Source organism: Gorilla gorilla, chromosome 3, assembly GCF_029281585.2.
Source record: "Gorilla gorilla gorilla isolate KB3781 chromosome 3, NHGRI_mGorGor1-v2.1_pri, whole genome shotgun sequence".
Lineage (NCBI taxonomy): Eukaryota > Metazoa > Chordata > Mammalia > Primates > Hominidae > Gorilla > Gorilla gorilla.
Genome location: NC_073227.2, coordinates 70,005,597 through 70,021,423, shown reverse-complemented (window position 1 = coordinate 70,021,423; position 15,827 = coordinate 70,005,597). Strand labels below are relative to the sequence as shown.

At 49.2% G+C, this 15,827-nt stretch overlaps 1 protein-coding gene across 8 annotated transcripts in view; it reads left to right on the top strand.

Moving 5' to 3' along the window:
• CRACD (capping protein inhibiting regulator of actin dynamics) overlaps positions 1-15,827 on the top strand; it is a 280,521-nt gene that overhangs the window by 254,432 nt on the left and 10,262 nt on the right. For 5 of the 8 annotated variants that reach the window (XM_019025970.4, XM_019025968.4, XM_055385039.2 and 2 more), the window contains 4 exons: positions 3,020-3,184; positions 6,148-6,216; positions 8,676-8,858; positions 9,523-12,178. In XM_019025970.4, coding sequence (XP_018881515.4) covers positions 3,074-3,184; positions 6,148-6,216; positions 8,676-8,858; positions 9,523-12,178 — 3,019 coding nt within the window. In that variant the 5' untranslated portion in view covers positions 3,020-3,073. The other 3 variants (XM_019025972.4, XM_019025971.4, XM_019025973.4) reach the window with 3 other exon arrangements.

Below are 15,827 nucleotides of genomic sequence, written 5' to 3'. Positions count from 1 at the left end.
GGCTCATGCCTGTAATGCCAGCACTTCGGGAGGCGGAGGCAGGAGGACTGCTTGAGTCTAGGAGTTCCAGACCAGCCTGAGCAACATAGCAAGACCCCACCCAACTCTACAAAAATTTTAAAAATTAGTTGGGCATGGTGGTGTGCATCTGTAGTCCCACCTATTTAGGAGGCTGAGGTGGGAGAATTCCTTGAGCCCAGGAGTTTGAGGCTGCAGTGAGCTATGATGGCACTACTGCACTTTAGCCTGGGCAACAGAAGGAGACCCCAACTCTAAAAAAATAAAATTTAATTTAAAAAATTTAAAATGAAGTAAAGTTCAAGTATATTCAATTTTTGTGTGTGTGATGATGGCAAAAATCCTAATTAAATGGTATTAGAGTGTTAGGCCAGGTCCTCCTTGGAAATTCATTAAAGAATTATCCTTTCCAGCTGGGTGCAGTGGTTCATACCTGTAATCCCAGCACCTTGGGAGCCTAATGCAGGAGGAGCAGTTGAGCCCAGGAGTTTGAGACGAGCCTGGGCATCATGGTGAGACCCCGTCTCTACAAAAAAATCTGAAAATTAGCCAGGTGTGGTGGTCGATGCATGTGGTCCTAGCTACTTGGGAGGCTAAGGCAGGAGGATCACTTGAGCCCAGGACATCGAGGCTGCAGTGAGCTATGATCATGCCACTGCACTCTAGCCTGTGCGACAGAATGAGACCCTGTCTCAGAAAAAAAAAAAAAAAAGGAATTATCCTTTCCACTGTAAGCACAAGAAATGTCCTCATCTCAGCATTGGTAAAAAGCAGACCCTCCCAACAGGAGATGTCTCAATCTAAGGGGATTTAGAACAGTTTCCAGTTCTTGGCCGACACTCCTAGAGAAGGCTGGGCTGAGCGGACACAGGAACCATTCTTCTGCACAGCTCCCCACCCCCTCTCCCAAGGCTGCAGGGTGAGATGGGCCTGTTACCTTGTTATTCCATGTCCTCTTGTCTAACTCCATCCATTGGCTGTTCTAACCATGCCTGCTTATTGATTTGCTTAGAGTAGATACTACCTGCCACTTCCTGTTGGACTTGTTTTTAGAAGACACCCTTTTCAGCCTTCTCCTCCCCACAACCCTTCCAGGCTGCTGACGCTGTACTTCCCTTGCTGAACTTGGCTTTTCATGTGTGCTCCTGTCCTGTGAGGCTGGGAGAGCCAGGCATACAAGCCCTTGCCTGGCTGTGCTCCTGACTTGGCATGCTGGGGTCCCCAGGGGGCATGTGGAGGGGACCCTTGGGCTTATCTCTGTTATATATCTGCAGTCTCACTGCCCACTGTGCAAGGCTGAGGGGGAGCTGGGCAAAGGTGGGTGGATTTGGTACCGCTGAGTTCAAAGGGAGAGAAGACATTTCCCTCAAGGGATTCTTCCGCCAGGGAACATCATTGAAGTATTAGAAATACTCTGCCTCTTTATTTCTGCCCCTGGAAGAAAGAAGTACAAAGTCAAATTTATGAGCACCAGTGGAGCACAATGAAAACAACACTGAATGTTATTTTTAAAAGACCTGAGTTCAGATTCCTTTTGAGCCACTCATTCTTTCCATAAGCTTAGGCCAGTCACCTCTCTCCACTGGGCCTCAGACATTTTTTGCAAAGTGAGGGGTTTGGAGTAGGTGATTGCTATGGCTTTTTGCAGCTCTGTGGGATTAAATATTAGCCAGATTAGAGATAAATATCAGGCCAGGTGCGGTGGCTCATGCCTGTAATCCCAGCACTTTGGGAGGCCGAGGTGGGCGGATTGCTTGAGACCAGGAGTTTGAGACCAGCCTGGGCAACTTGTTGAAACCCCATCTCTACAAAAAATACAAAAGTTAGCTGGCTGTGGTGGTGCATGCCTGTAATCCCAGCTACTTGGAAGGCTGAGGTGGGAGGATCACCTGAGCATGGGAGAATCATCTGAACCTGGGAATTCAAGGTTGCAATGAGCCAAAATTGGGCCACTGCACTCCAGCCTGGGCAACAGAGCGAGACCCTGTCTCAAACAAACAAACAAAGAAACAGAGAAATATGAACATTTCAGAAAATATATTCTTTGAGGAATATAATGACTATGTAACCCAAGGACCTAGGTCTAGAGCAGTGGTTCTCAGCTGGGGGCAATTTTACCCCCCAGGGGACTTTGGGCAACTTCTGGAGACATTTTTGCTTTTCTAATCTGGCCTTCCTCTACTTGCAAATACTATTTAATCTTCCTAATTTCTACCCCATTTTCTCCTCCCTTTTCCCTGTCCTTTTAGCCACCACTCACCAGTAATCAGTCCCTCCCTGGCTTTTCCCCATTTGGTTCCTCTGTCTCCTTTGTCACGGTTAGGTGGCCACAGCAAGGCAAAGAGGACGTCCAGATTGTTCCTATCCTTTATAGGGTTTTAGTATTGATCATGGAAAGACTTGCTGGCTCTGGGGCCTTCTTTGCCTTGGCAGTGACCCAGTGTAGCAGAAGGCAATGTTCTGGTTTGGGGTCTCAAGCTAAGGGCTGGTGAGGAAGGCTGCAGAAGTATAAATCTTCAAAGTGAATATGTCCCAAAGGGGCTGGAGAGTTGCACCAACCTTTAGGGTCTTGATTTCCCTCAGTGGTTCCTACACTTCATGTAACTGTTTTCTATAATTTTTTTTGCACTTTTAAGAGACTTTTTATGTAAATGAATTTATAGGTTAATCAAAAATTTTTGTCATAACATATATCCCAACTTTTGGTTCAGAAAATGTGGCCACCATGCCCACTGGGAAATGTTGGGATCTCCATGAAAGAGGTGGCTGGATGAAAAAGCTCATGGCTTGAAGGTGGGAAAGAAAAAAAAAAGAAAAGAAAGTGGAAAACAAATTAACTTATTACAGGATGGCATCATGGTTTCCTGGCATGGTGTTGAGTCTAGAAATCAGTTGTGCACAAGGTATGCCTCAGTGCTCACTAGACATGCTGGAGAACCTGGTTGTGGTGGTTGTGAACTGCTTCACTGCTTCAGAATGTCTTTCTTCTGTTTCTCTCCAGCAACAGTTGGGCAAGAATATCAAGTTTGGGCAGCGGTCACCCAATGCCATTCCCATGAATAAGGCAAACAGTGGAGAGGCTAGCTTAGAAGAAGATCTGTTCCTGACCAGTCCCATGGAAATTGTGACTCAGCAGGACATCATCCTCTCAGACGCAGAGAACAAGGTAAGTCTCCTCCAGGGAATGACTTGATTGCTCATAAACCAGGGCAGGACATTGGGCCTCCAGTAACCCTGGGGTCTGCAGCAGGGGAATTAGAGGGAGGAGCTTTTCTGATGAGTAGCTCAGGGCTTGAGGGCACTTCCTGGTAGGTGTCCTGACCTGTAGCCAGTGAAGAGGACGGGGAGGAAGAGGAGACAAGCCCTTTGCAGGCGGTCTTCCCAGTGTCTTTCACTTACCCTTCAAGGCTTATGCCTACCTCTTCTGGGAAGCCGTACCTGGCCTCACCCCAAGCTGTACTGTCTTCTTGTGCCTTTACTGTGTGTCTTTACCATTTTTCACACATCTGTTCTCCCTATCTATGTCCATGTAACTGTTTTCTCTCCATCTCTAAACATGGGATTCCTTGAGAACAAACTGGGTCTGACACATCTTTGTCTCCCTAGGACTGAGCCACTGCCTGCTTTGCAGTACTGCCTAATTATTTGTCCAAGTGGACTAATTTAAAGGGAAATGAAAAAAGAAATGCATAGGGGCTCCATGAGATAGAAGACATCAAACAGGCCAACTTGAAGAGTACCTAGTCTGGAAAGAAAGTCACATTCCAGCACCATCCTGTCTAAATTTGATCTCTTGACACTTTGAGCATATCCTGAAATGAGAGTTCTTCCAAAGCAGCAGAAAAGATGCCCTTAGACCTCTTAGGGAAAAAGGAGCAAAGTCCAACCAGTAGTGAGTCAGGAATTCTCTAGGTGAGGCACTGGGGTTTCACTTAAAAAAAAAAATGAAAAAACAAACAAACAAAAAAACCCATTCTCTAGGCTCTGCCTATCAAGACCCCTGGAATTTTGTTGGGTGTTATTAAAATGGGCATGTCTCAGAAGAAATCATGCATTATCAACTGATGTGTCATAAGAGTAGTGAGAAAGACGAGTGATTTGCAGAGGCAAGTGAGGAAGGGATGTGAAAAAGGACATTCCTCCCCTGTTGCCCATTGTGACACCTGGCACCCACACATTGACACCCTTTGTGTGGTAGGTCAAGCAGGGATGGGCCCATCTCTCCCGGCAGCTCTAAAATTGCTCTTCCCAACCTCTCCAGTGCTAGGCAGAAGCAACAGCCATCGCCTTGGTGCAGGGGTATCCTGAGATCTGAAGCACATGTCCTCACAGTTATTGATGAGTTCATAAGTGCTGGGCACTGTGGCCTGGGGGATTGTTTGTTCAGCAGGCTCTGTCTCAGATATGGGTATTACAGAGGTGAGCAAGATTCTACAAGGGGCCCCCCACCTCTGTAGTTTACACCCTAATGAGAGGGTGTAACAAACAACAAACAAGTCAACCAATATATAAATAGAATCATTTCAGATGAAGAAAAATGCTGGCTGCACAGAAAATAAAACAGGGTAATGGAAAAGTGAGTAACTTGGTGGTGGAGAGGTCTTTTATTTGGGTGAGGAGTGTAGCAGGACCCTAGTGGGGGCAAGGGGAGGGTAGAGAGAGGTGCCAAGCCGGATTGTATAGACCATGGGAAAAGGGTAAATTCTATTTGGAAGATAATAGGAAGCCTCTGAGTAATTTTAAGCAGAGCAGTGACATAATCTGATTTGTATTTTCTGAAGATTCTTCTAAGTGTGGTGTGGAGAACAGACGGAGGTAGGGCAAGCTGACATGGTTGCTCTGGAAGGGAAGAAAAGACTCTTTTGTAAGAAATGGCAATACAGGATAGATGGTATCGCAGGGGCCAGGCAGTATGGCTCATACCTATAATGCCAGCACTTTGTGAGGCTGAGGTGGGAGGATCACTTGATGCCAGGAGTTTGAAAACAACCTGGGCAACATTTTGTAGAGACCTCATCTCTACAAAAATTATAAAATAGGCTGGGCGTGGTGGCTCATGCCTGTAATCCCAGCACTTTGGGAGGCCGAGGTGGGCGGATCACCTGAGGTCAGGAGTTCGAGATTAGCCTGGCCAATATGGTGAAACCCCATCTCTACTAAAAATACAAAAATTAGCCGGATGCGGTGGCGCATGCTTGTAATCCCAGCTACTCGGGAGGTTGAGGCTGGAGAATAGCTTGAAGCCAGGAGGCAGAGGTTGCAGTGAGCTGAGATCACGCCACTGTACTCCAGACTGGGTGACAGAGCAAGACTTTGTCTCAAATATATATATATATATAAAACGTAAAAAGTTAGCCAGACGTGGCACATGCCTCTAGTCCCAGCTACCTGAGTGGCTGAGGCTTGAGCCCAGGAGTTTTAGGCTACAGTGAGCTGTGATTGTACAGCTGTACTCCAGCCTGGGAGACAAAGTGAGACCCTGTCTCAAAAAAAAAAAAAAGAAAAAGAAGATACCACTATAGGAGGCATAGTGGGCCATATGAAAGGTATAAATGACCTCTGGGGGTCTCCTGGGCATGCCTAGGACATGGGGGTGTGAATCTTTAGCCTTTTTCTTCTCCCTTTCTGCTGTTTTCTTGGCCCCTCCTTGGTCTTTCACCTTCTCAGCCCAGCTCTTTGCATGTGGAGTTGGTAGGCCTTCTTCTCACTCATTGCTTAGATGGGGGAGGTGTGGCTGGAGAAGGGGCAGAGGCAGCCAGCAAGGCCAAAAGCATTGAGGTTGGAGGCCATGTATGAGACACAGCCCTGCACCCCAGGGAAAGTGGCTGTTGAGCTACTCACATTCTGTCAGGCAGTGGAGAAAAACACAAATGACCGAGACTGCGGACTACCCAGGTGGGAAACACATTGAACTCGGGGAGAGGCTGGTGCACCCTCTGTGTCTCAGGTAGTGCTGGTGGAGTTTGGATATTAGCATAGTCTCCATTGGGACACCTGCTAGCTCTCTGAGGCCAGCTGCACCCCTGTGTAGAGGAGGGGGTGACCCTACCCAGGCACAGACAGTGTCTGGTTATTTGCCCAGAACTTCCTGTTCAGGCCTTTGACTTGAATGCTCTCTTACTGTTCCAGTCCAGTGATACGCCAAGTTCTCTAAGTCCTCTGAATCTCCCTGGAGCTGGAAGTGAGATGGAAGAGAAGGTAATATGATTTGAACTTATTTATTTAGCTTCTTTCCTTACTTAACTTTCATCTTCCCCCCCCTTTTTTTTTTTGCGACCTGCTGCCTCATTTTCCATTCATAAATGTTGCCTTCATATATTTAAATTCCTTCAGAATGCCACTAGTGACAGATGTTGGAGCATCTGTTTCCATGGCAAGGCAACTGCTGGAACTGAACTCTGCTCTGAAAACTAGCCATACTCCCAGCATGCCTGTGTTTGGGGTCCTAGAAGTTGGTAGCTTTCCTCAAAGGATCATGTACTTCAAGATCCTGTTAATTGATTGAAAAAGGCATTCCAGAATATCCAGTCTGTAAGGAAACGAGTCCTCTTATATTTAGAGAAGCAAAACAAAAACAAAACAAAAAAGCACTTTAGCATTTCTCTACTTTTATGTTGTTTTTTAAACTTTTCTGTGTCCTTTTTTTTAACCTGGGACTTTACCTGCAGGAGTGTAAGAACCCTGTGGACTCTTCTCCCCGGGCACCTCTTCTGTAGGAGCCAATCTGCCCCATTGAGGACCTTTCATCTGCACAAGGGGCCAGGCATCCTCCCAAGGCCTGGCAGACAGTATAGGAAGCAGGATCTGCTCCTGAAGAAGGGGATGGCTCAAGACAGTGCTGCCGCCCAGACAATGAGGAAGCCAGCTGGGATAGCTAGAAACAAAGCACAGCACTTAAATCTCAGCATCAAGTGCTTATCTATGTCTTCAATCTGTCACATTTGGCTCCAACTCCTTTTTCTCATGCATCTATTAGGGGATGGAAACAAATGTTTCATTCAGCAATAGCTTAGAATCTCATGCCCATTATAAAGATAACCATAAATAAATGAAAGCTAGAAGGCCAAAGCTTGATTTTTCTGTGCTTCTTGTCATAAATTAATATATACTGAGCATCCATTTTGCTGTTAGAGCTAGCTGCTTGGTCTTTCATCTTTTGTGCATATAGAAGATAATTGCAAAAAGCAAGCCCATCTGCTAAACCTCACCACTCCATGCCTACAGCAGGAACAAACAAATAAACCCTGGCCACATCGGAGCTGCTGGCATAGTGCCGCACCCCCTGCCGCACTCTAGCAGGAGCCCTTTGCTTGCTGCCAGCCTGTGAATTCTCTGTAGGTACAGGCGTGGTGTCCTACCTTCTGATTCAGTGTGGCCTCTGGGTTCGGGCTGTGTCACGATCTCTCTGATCTTTCCAAATCTACCCTTCATCTGAGGTTGTGTTTTTTTTTAATGATTGCGTCTGTATTCTAGAGCTGCAGGCCATTCCACAATTCATCCTTTGAAGGACCGCACTTGTCCCGGTGGCAGATTTTTGCCGCTCATTTTTCTCATCAGGTCCCTCTTCCTTTTATCTTCTCAGTGCAGTCAGTACCCTGAGACTTCTTTGGAGCGATTGTACCAAAACTTTTGTGTGTGTGTGACAGAGTCTTGCTTTGTGGCCTAGGCTAGAGTGCAGCCTAGCGATCTCAGCTCACTGCAACCTCCGCATCCTGGGTTCAAGCAATTCTCATGCATCAGCCTCCCCAGCTGGGATTACAGGTGTGCACCACCACACCCGGCTAATTTATTTTTAAAGTGTTTAGTAGAGATGGGGTTTTGCCATGTTGGCCAGACTTGTCTCGAACTCCTGGCCTCAAGTGATCTGCCCGCTTCAGCCTCCCAAAGTGCTGGGATTACAGGTGTGAGCCATCGCACCCAGCCATACCAAAACATTTTTGTCGATCAGGAATTTCGTGTTCCAGGTATAGATGCTATACTTTATTTTCCTTTATTCCTTCAACAGATATTTATTGAGCACTGACCAAATGAGGTTTGCTACGTGGGTGTAAAGGGGACCCATACAAAGATGAAAAAAGACACACTCCCAGCCTCAAAGGGACTAAGTCCTGTGTAGGAGCTGAGGCATATATGCAGTGTCTGAGAGTTTAACAGTTCTTAGCACAGAAGTGATCTAGTCCAGGGGTCAGCAAACTACTCATTATTTTAGGCTTTGTGACATGAAGCTACAAGTACTCTCCTTTGTGCCACTCTTCCTTCATAGCACAAAAAGCAACCAAAGACAATGGGTGTAGCTGTGGCCCGGTAAAACTCTGATTCTCCAAAACAGGCTGTGGGCAGGATTTGGCCTCCTGGCTATGTTTTGCTAATCTTGGAGCTACTCTGAACCTCATATTAGTCAAAGTAGGAAAATTAGTTCCTAAAAGTTATATGACTTTTACAAGTTAATACCAGTGGACGCTGGCAGAACAAATAGTCAATGTCCTTTGGTTCCAAAACGGGTGTTCATTTCATTTTCTGAGGAGTTCCCTCTGCTCACCTGCATTCCCTGGGCCAGGCTGGGCGAGGCGCACACTGGAACGAGTGCTACTGTTCTGCGATTCCCTGCAGGTTGTCTTCTGATCCCAGCTGACTTTCTATTTTAATCTCCCCTACAGGTTGCTCCCGTTAAACCGTCTCGGCCAAAAAGGCACTTCTCTTCTGCTGGCACCATCGAAAGTGTCAACTTAGATGCCATCCCCCTGGCCATCGCTCGCCTGGACAACAGTGCCGCCAAGCACAAGCTGGCTGTTAAGCCAAAAAAACAGAGGGTGTCAAAGAAGCACAGGCGCCTTGCCCAGGTGTGTAGAGCCTGCACGGGCTGACCAGGCAGGTGCCCTTGCCTACTGGGCACTAATTCTACAAGTGGGTTGGCATTGGGGTGGAGCCATGTAAAGACCTGAGTGTCTCCCAATTGGGAACTTGAGTGTGTGGCGGTGTTGGGGAATACACAGGCCTGTTTACTTTCCTCGCCCTTTCTGGCATGAGGCTGGTGGACCTCAGAGGGAGCGATTGCCTTTTGAGGGGCTCCAGACCCGTTGTGTTTGCTTTGCAGTGGAAAAGTGGTTTAGCCAATGCTCCCTCAGTTTGACTAGGATAGGCTTCCAAATCACAAGCTTCAGGGGACATTAATGAAGTCCAAGTCTCTTTTTGCTCATCTATCTAATGCTTGAATATTGGTTTTCCTCGTTTGTTCATATTAAGAAAAGGAATTAGGGAATGACAAATAAAGGAGCTGGTGGGGAGGGGGGCGCGGAAACAGAATACACGTCCCTTTCTCCATTCCCACGACAGAGTCTTGCGTGGGGTGACCGATACCTGAGTTTAGCTATCCCTGAACTTGAGAATACCTGCTTCCAGGTGTTCTTGAGAAATTAAGAGGGTCGCTGGCACTGTGAATAGGAAAAGGAACGACTGTGGGTGGAGAAAGCAAAAGGCTAATTGTGTTTTCCTTTCCAATGTTAGGATCCACAACATGAGCAAGGCGGCCTTGAGAGTCGGCCCTCCCTGGACCAGAACGGACACCCAGGCGAGGACAAGCCAACGTGGCACGAAGAGGAACCCAATCCGCTGGATTCCGAGGAAGAGAGAAGACGCCAAGAAGACTACTGGCGAGAACTGGAGGCCAAGTGCAAGCGGCAAAAGGCGGAAGCAGCCGAGAAGAGACGCCTAGAGGAGCAGAGGCTGCAGGCGCTGGAGAGGAGGCTTTGGGAAGAGAACAGAAGGCAGGAGCTCTTGGAGGAGGAGGGCGAGGGGCAGGAGCCGCCTCTAGAGGCGGAAAGGGCGCCGCGGGAAGAGCAGCAGCGGAGCCGGGAAGCGCCAGGTTGGGAGGACGCGGAGCGGAGGGAGCGTGAGGAGCGCGAGCGCCTGGAGGCCGAGGAAGAGCGAAGGCGTCTGCAGGCCCAGGCCCAAGCGGAGGAGAGGCGGCGGCTGGAAGAGGACGCCAGGCTGGAGGAGCGGAGGCGGCAGGAGGAGGAGGAAGGCAGACGCGCGGAGGAGCTCAAAAGGCAGGAGGAGGAGGAGGCTGAGGGATGGGAAGAGCTGGAACAGCAGGAGGAGGCGGAGGTGCAGGGGCCGCCCGAGGCGTTGGAGGAGACGGGGGAGGGCCGGCGGGGCGCGGAGGAGGAGGATCTGGGGGAAGAGGAGGAGGAGGGCCAGGCGCACCTGGAGGACTGGAGGGGGCAGCTCAGTGAGCTTCTGAACGACTTTGAGGAGAGGCTCGAAGACCAGGAACGCCTGAAACCCGAAGGACAAAGAGAACACTCCGAGGAGCCAGGCATTTGCGAGGAGCAGAACCCAGAGGCCGAGCGGCGAAGAGAGCAGCAGGGAAGGAGCGGGGATTTCCAGGGGGCCGATCGTCCTGGGCCCGAGGAAAAGAGAGAAGAAGGGGACACGGAGCCTCTCCTGAAACAAGAGGTGCCGGTGGAAGCCGCGCAGCCTCCGGTGGAGAGGAAAGAAGCCGCCGCCCTTGAACAAGGCCGCAAGATGGAGGAGCTGCGGTGGCAGGAGGTGGACGAGAGACAGACCATGCCCCGGCCCTACACGTTCCAGGTGTCCTCCGGAGGGAAGCAGATTCTCTTTCCCAAAGTCAACCTGAGCCCCGTGACGCCCGCAAAGGACACGGGGCTCACCGCTGCTCCCCAGGAACCAAAGGCCCCCAAAGCCAGCCCAGTCCAGCACGCCCTACCGTCGTCCCTGAGCGTTCCCCACACCGCCATTCTGGTCACGGGCGCGCAGCTCTGTGGCCCGGCAGTCAGCCTGAGCCAGATCAAGGACACCGCGTGCAAGTCCCTCCTGGGCTTGGAGGAGGAGAAGCACGCGGACGCCCCAGCTGGGGAGAACCCTCCCCGAGGCCCCGGCGACGCGCGGGCGGGCAGCGGGAAGGCTAAGCCCCCTCAGGAGTCTCCCAGCAGCGCGTCCGCACTCGCAGAATGGGCTTCCATTCGGTCCAGAATCCTGAAGAACGCAGAGAGTGACCCGCGCAGCAGCGAGAGGGACCAGTTGAGGCCCGGTGATGAGTCCACTCCCAGGGGCCGGTGTGATTCCCGCGGGAACCAACGGAAGACTCCGCCAGTCAATGCAAAGTTCTCTATTATGCCTGCCTGGCAGAAATTTTCTGATGGTGGCACGGAGACCTCCAAACAGAACACGGAAGCTGAAAGCATACGAAAAAGACCCATGCTGGGACCCAGCGAAGAGACAGCCCCCCAGCCTCCTCCTGCTGGTGTTCGCGAGCTCGGGAAGGGTCCGGAGAAGTCGGAGATGCACCGGGAGCCCGCAGACACCACCGAGGGATGCAAATTTGCCAAAGACCTCCCGTCTTTCCTTGTCCCAAGCCTTCCTTACCCTCCGCAGAAAGTGGTGGCCCACACAGAGTTCACGACCTCGTCGGACAGCGAGACTGCAGACGGGATAGCAAAGCCAGACCCTGTGATGCCAGGTGGAGAGGAAAAAACCTCACCGTTTGGAATAAAATTGAGAAGGACCAACTATTCCTTGCGCTTCAACTGCGACCAACAGGCAGAACAGAAGAAGAAGAAGAGGCACAGCAGTACCGGAGACAGCACGGATGCAGGGCCGCCTGCAGCGGGGAGCGCTCGTGGAGAGAAAGAGATGGAGGGTGTGGCCCTCAAGCATGGTCCATCCCTCCCCCAAGAGCGGAAGCAAGCCCCTTCCACCCGGAGGGACTCCGCTGAACCTTCCAGCAGCCGCTCTGTTCCTGTGGCCCACCCTGGGCCCCCACCGGCCAGCAGCCAGACCCCGGCTCCGGAACACGACAAGGCAGCAAACAAAATGCCACTGGCACAAAAGCCAGCACTGGCTCCCAAGCCCACCAGTCAGACCCCACCAGCATCCCCACTTTCCAAACTGAGCAGGCCCTACTTGGTAGAGCTGCTGTCTCGCCGAGCGGGGAGGCCGGACCCAGAGCCAAGTGAGCCGTCGTCCAAGGAGGACCAGGAGAGCGGTGACCGCCGGCCACCCTCGCCCCCAGGCCCCGAGGAAAGGAAAGGACAGAAGAGGGATGAGGAGGAAGAGGCGACAGAGAGGAAACCTGCTTCCCCACCTCTGCCTGCCGCACAGCAAGAGAAACCTTCTCAAACACCCGAGGCCGGGAGGAAAGGTAGGTAGCTGCAGGGTGGGTAACTGCTGCCAGCCGAGGTGTCAGAGCCAGGGCATCAAGAAGAGATCCACACGCAGGTTCATGAGAATAATTGACCAACAATACAGATTTGAAAAAGGAAAGTTTTATTAGAACTCTGCAGAACAAAACCGTGGGGCGCCTCAGTGAGAGGACTGAATGCCCTGGTGGATTTTCCTTAGGAGCATTTATGGACCTTAAGTCGAGAGCTTAAGGGTAACTGGAAGGGTAATTTGGGCCACATTAGCCACGTAGGTCGTGATAAATGATTACATTTGTGGACATTTTGGTGCCTTAATGTCAACAAGGGTTGCAAAATGAGTTTTGCCATGACATTCCAGACACGTCTAGAAATTCTAGTTATAAAAGTTGAAAAGCCTGGAACCAGATGCCTATGTTAGATACTAGGGAAGTTTAATTCTGAATTCCCCAGATAAGGAGTTTTGCCTCTGGATGGTCTGTTTGATGGTCACCAGGTGGTCCTTGCACTCCTTGTCTGCCTCTGTCCAGCTCATTGACTACGTCACTGCTAGAACCAGAAGTGCCCAACACCAGAGGTAGCCAGTGGAGCTGGTGTTGGGCACACCTTCATTAATTAGAGGCTGGTGTGGGATTCCCGAAAGACACTCACTCGTGATTCATAGTAAGGCTTGTTACTTCTCATTCTTTCAAATTTGGGAAATGCTGACCAACTCTGCAGTGTGTCTGCAGTTCACTCTTGATAATGATACTTATTTACACAAGCGATAAAAGGTGCCAACAGTTAGATGAATGCCTCTTCGGTTGGCAATAGAAATTGAAATAATAATCCCAATGACTGAAGATGTCATTAACCATTTTGAGGGGGCCTCGCAGTGATGATAAAACTGGAGTGTCCCCTACCAGTGTCTTCACTGTATCTCTGGGCAGTAGTGGCACCATGATGGCAGTTTAGGGGACTTCAGGTGTCTCCATCAGACCTATGGATCCTCTCTATGGAATAATTGACTGTCTCCATTTTATGTAAAATGCTCTGCAAATGCAGCTTGGGTCCCTCCATCCCCCCACCCACCCCCTACCCTCGCCCAGCTCACCACTGCAGAGCCCTCCTACAAAGAAATTTTGGAGCAAGCCTTACCTCTGGCTGACCCTGATGTTTCTTCAGATTAAATGTTTGGGCCAACAAAGCTGTCAGTTGGATTAGCTTTTGTGCCCCCAGAGAACCTTCATCTAATACTTTTTCTTTTCTATTATGCAGAGTATAGGAGGTAAAGTATGGGTCAAAGCCAAAAGTTACTCACATTTCCCAGAGAAATTGTCCCCTGAGGTTTTCTTAGGAGGGATTGTTTTCTCCTTTGTTCAAGTATTTAGATTTGGGGCAGTTTTTGCAGAGGAATGATTTGTTTCCTGAGGAGTGTTGGTCTGGTTACTTGCCTTTACAGAAGACCCCATATATCCTTATTTTATTTTATTGTTTATTATTGTTAGTATCTAGAGACAGGGTCTTGCTATGTTGCCCAGGCTGGTCTTGAACTCCTGGGATCATGCATCCCTCCTGCCTAAGCCTCCTCGTAGGTGGGACTACAGGTGTGAGCCACCGCACCCAGCTTGTCCTTTTTTGAATGGTCCACTTGCTTGGCCTGGTTTTCTGGACAGACATGTTGATCAGCAGTTTCTAGACCATGTCTCCCTAATGATTTCTGTTTGTCCTGCTGGATGAGGGGCCTGTTTTTGGTTTTGCCACTAGTGTTTGTGGCACTGGCTTTCATAGTATCTGCAAAGTCTCTCTCACAGCCTCATCTACTATGTCACTTGCCTTCTCCAAAGAAGTCATGCTTCTGCTCACTTCCTTCTCTTAGGGCTGTCCCCTTGATTATTATAATTTTCTCCCCAAATCTATCACTGTCCCTGTTTTCTTTCCCAGTGGAGCCAGTGAGGACAGATTCTGGGCTGTCACCCTCTGCTATTTGAATTTTTCCTGATTCGATACAGAAATAGCCTGAAAGCAAGGATCACTCTCTCCATTCACTGGGGTTTTGTTACGCAGCTTGCTGCTGTAGGCCAGGACTGGCCAAATTTGTTTGACTGAACACCCCATCAGGATAAAAATGTTAGGCAAGGACCTGCAATTTATTTGTTGATTGTATACATGTAGTATCATTGTTAACTAAAACCCCTGGAGCACCAGCTATACTTACACTTAACAACAGTGGATCTAAATCTACAATTGCAAATCATGGTGCTATTTTTTATTCTCTTTGGCCAACTTCTTGTTGGATCTGATTTCTTCGGAAGTAGCAGGGAAAGAGTTCCTCAGCTCTGTTATTTTCTCATACTCGTATTATTAGTAGTATATTGTCTGCAGGACTTTCTTTATGCCATATGCCATTTGTCTATTGTGGAAGGGATCATTTAGTTAAAAGGAGATATAAACTCGCCAAACTGCAGAACCTCCCATATGCTAAATTCAAGAACCACTGAGAACAAAAAGCACCCACCACATGCAGCCCCACATAGCCTTCCCAGCTTCCCTGGAGATTCTTTAAACATACCATTTGTTATTACATGGCCTTTGAATATATGGGCTATGGGGTCACTGCCAGTCAGGGTACTAAGTATTAGAAAAGCTTGATTTTGGCCAGACGTGGTGGCTTACACCTGTAATCCCAGCACTTTGGGAGGCTGAGGTGGGCAGATTGCTTGAGCCTACCAGGAGTTCAGGACCAGCCTGGCAATGTGGCAAAACCCTGTCTCTACGAAAAATACAAAAATTAGCTGGGCATGATACACACCTGTGGTCCCATCTACTTGGGAGGCTGAGGTGGGAGGATTGCTTGAGCCTAGTAGGTCGAGGCTACAGTGAGCTGCGATCTCACCACTGCACTCCAGCCTGGGTGACAGAGTGAGACCCTGTCTCAAAAAAAGGAAAAAAAAAAGCTTGATTTTGTTTTTATCCTTACATTTAAAAATAGAGAAATAGAAATTCTAATCTTTCTTTCTTAACTCCAGTGAATTGCCTCTCACATTTCCTGTGACGTACGCAACCTTTTTTGGAGACCAGTGCTTTATAAAGAGGCCTGCATTGCCAAGGCTGGGGCCAGTGAGGACAGATAATGTAGGCTTGTAGGGTGTTGACTCTGAATCTACCTGGTGAGATTAAAACAGCAATGATAATCCCCACGTGCTTGTACTATAAACGCTTTCAGGCCAGGCACGGTGGCTCACACCTATAATCCCACAGTTTGGGAAGCCAAGGCGGGCAGATCACTTGAGGCAAGGAGTTCAAGACCAGCCTGGCCAACATGGTGAAACCCTGTCTCTACTAAAAATACAAAAATTAGCCAGGTATGGTGGCGGGCACCTGTAATCCCAGCTACTCGGAGGCTGAGGTAGGAGGATTGCTTGAACCCAGGATGCAGAGGTTGCAGTGAGCAGATTGTGCACTGACTCCAGCCTCAAAAAAAAAAAAAAACCTTTCATTACACCTAGCATCTCATTCTGAAATTCTAACGTACTTATGGTGGATAAAACAGAAAAATAGCTTAGTATCCCTTTCTCCAAGGAATGCCCTTTGGGAGTAGTGACTAGAACCCTGTGATCCTTGCTCATCTCCTCAGAACTTGAGGAGGCAACTCAGGTGGACTATGATATG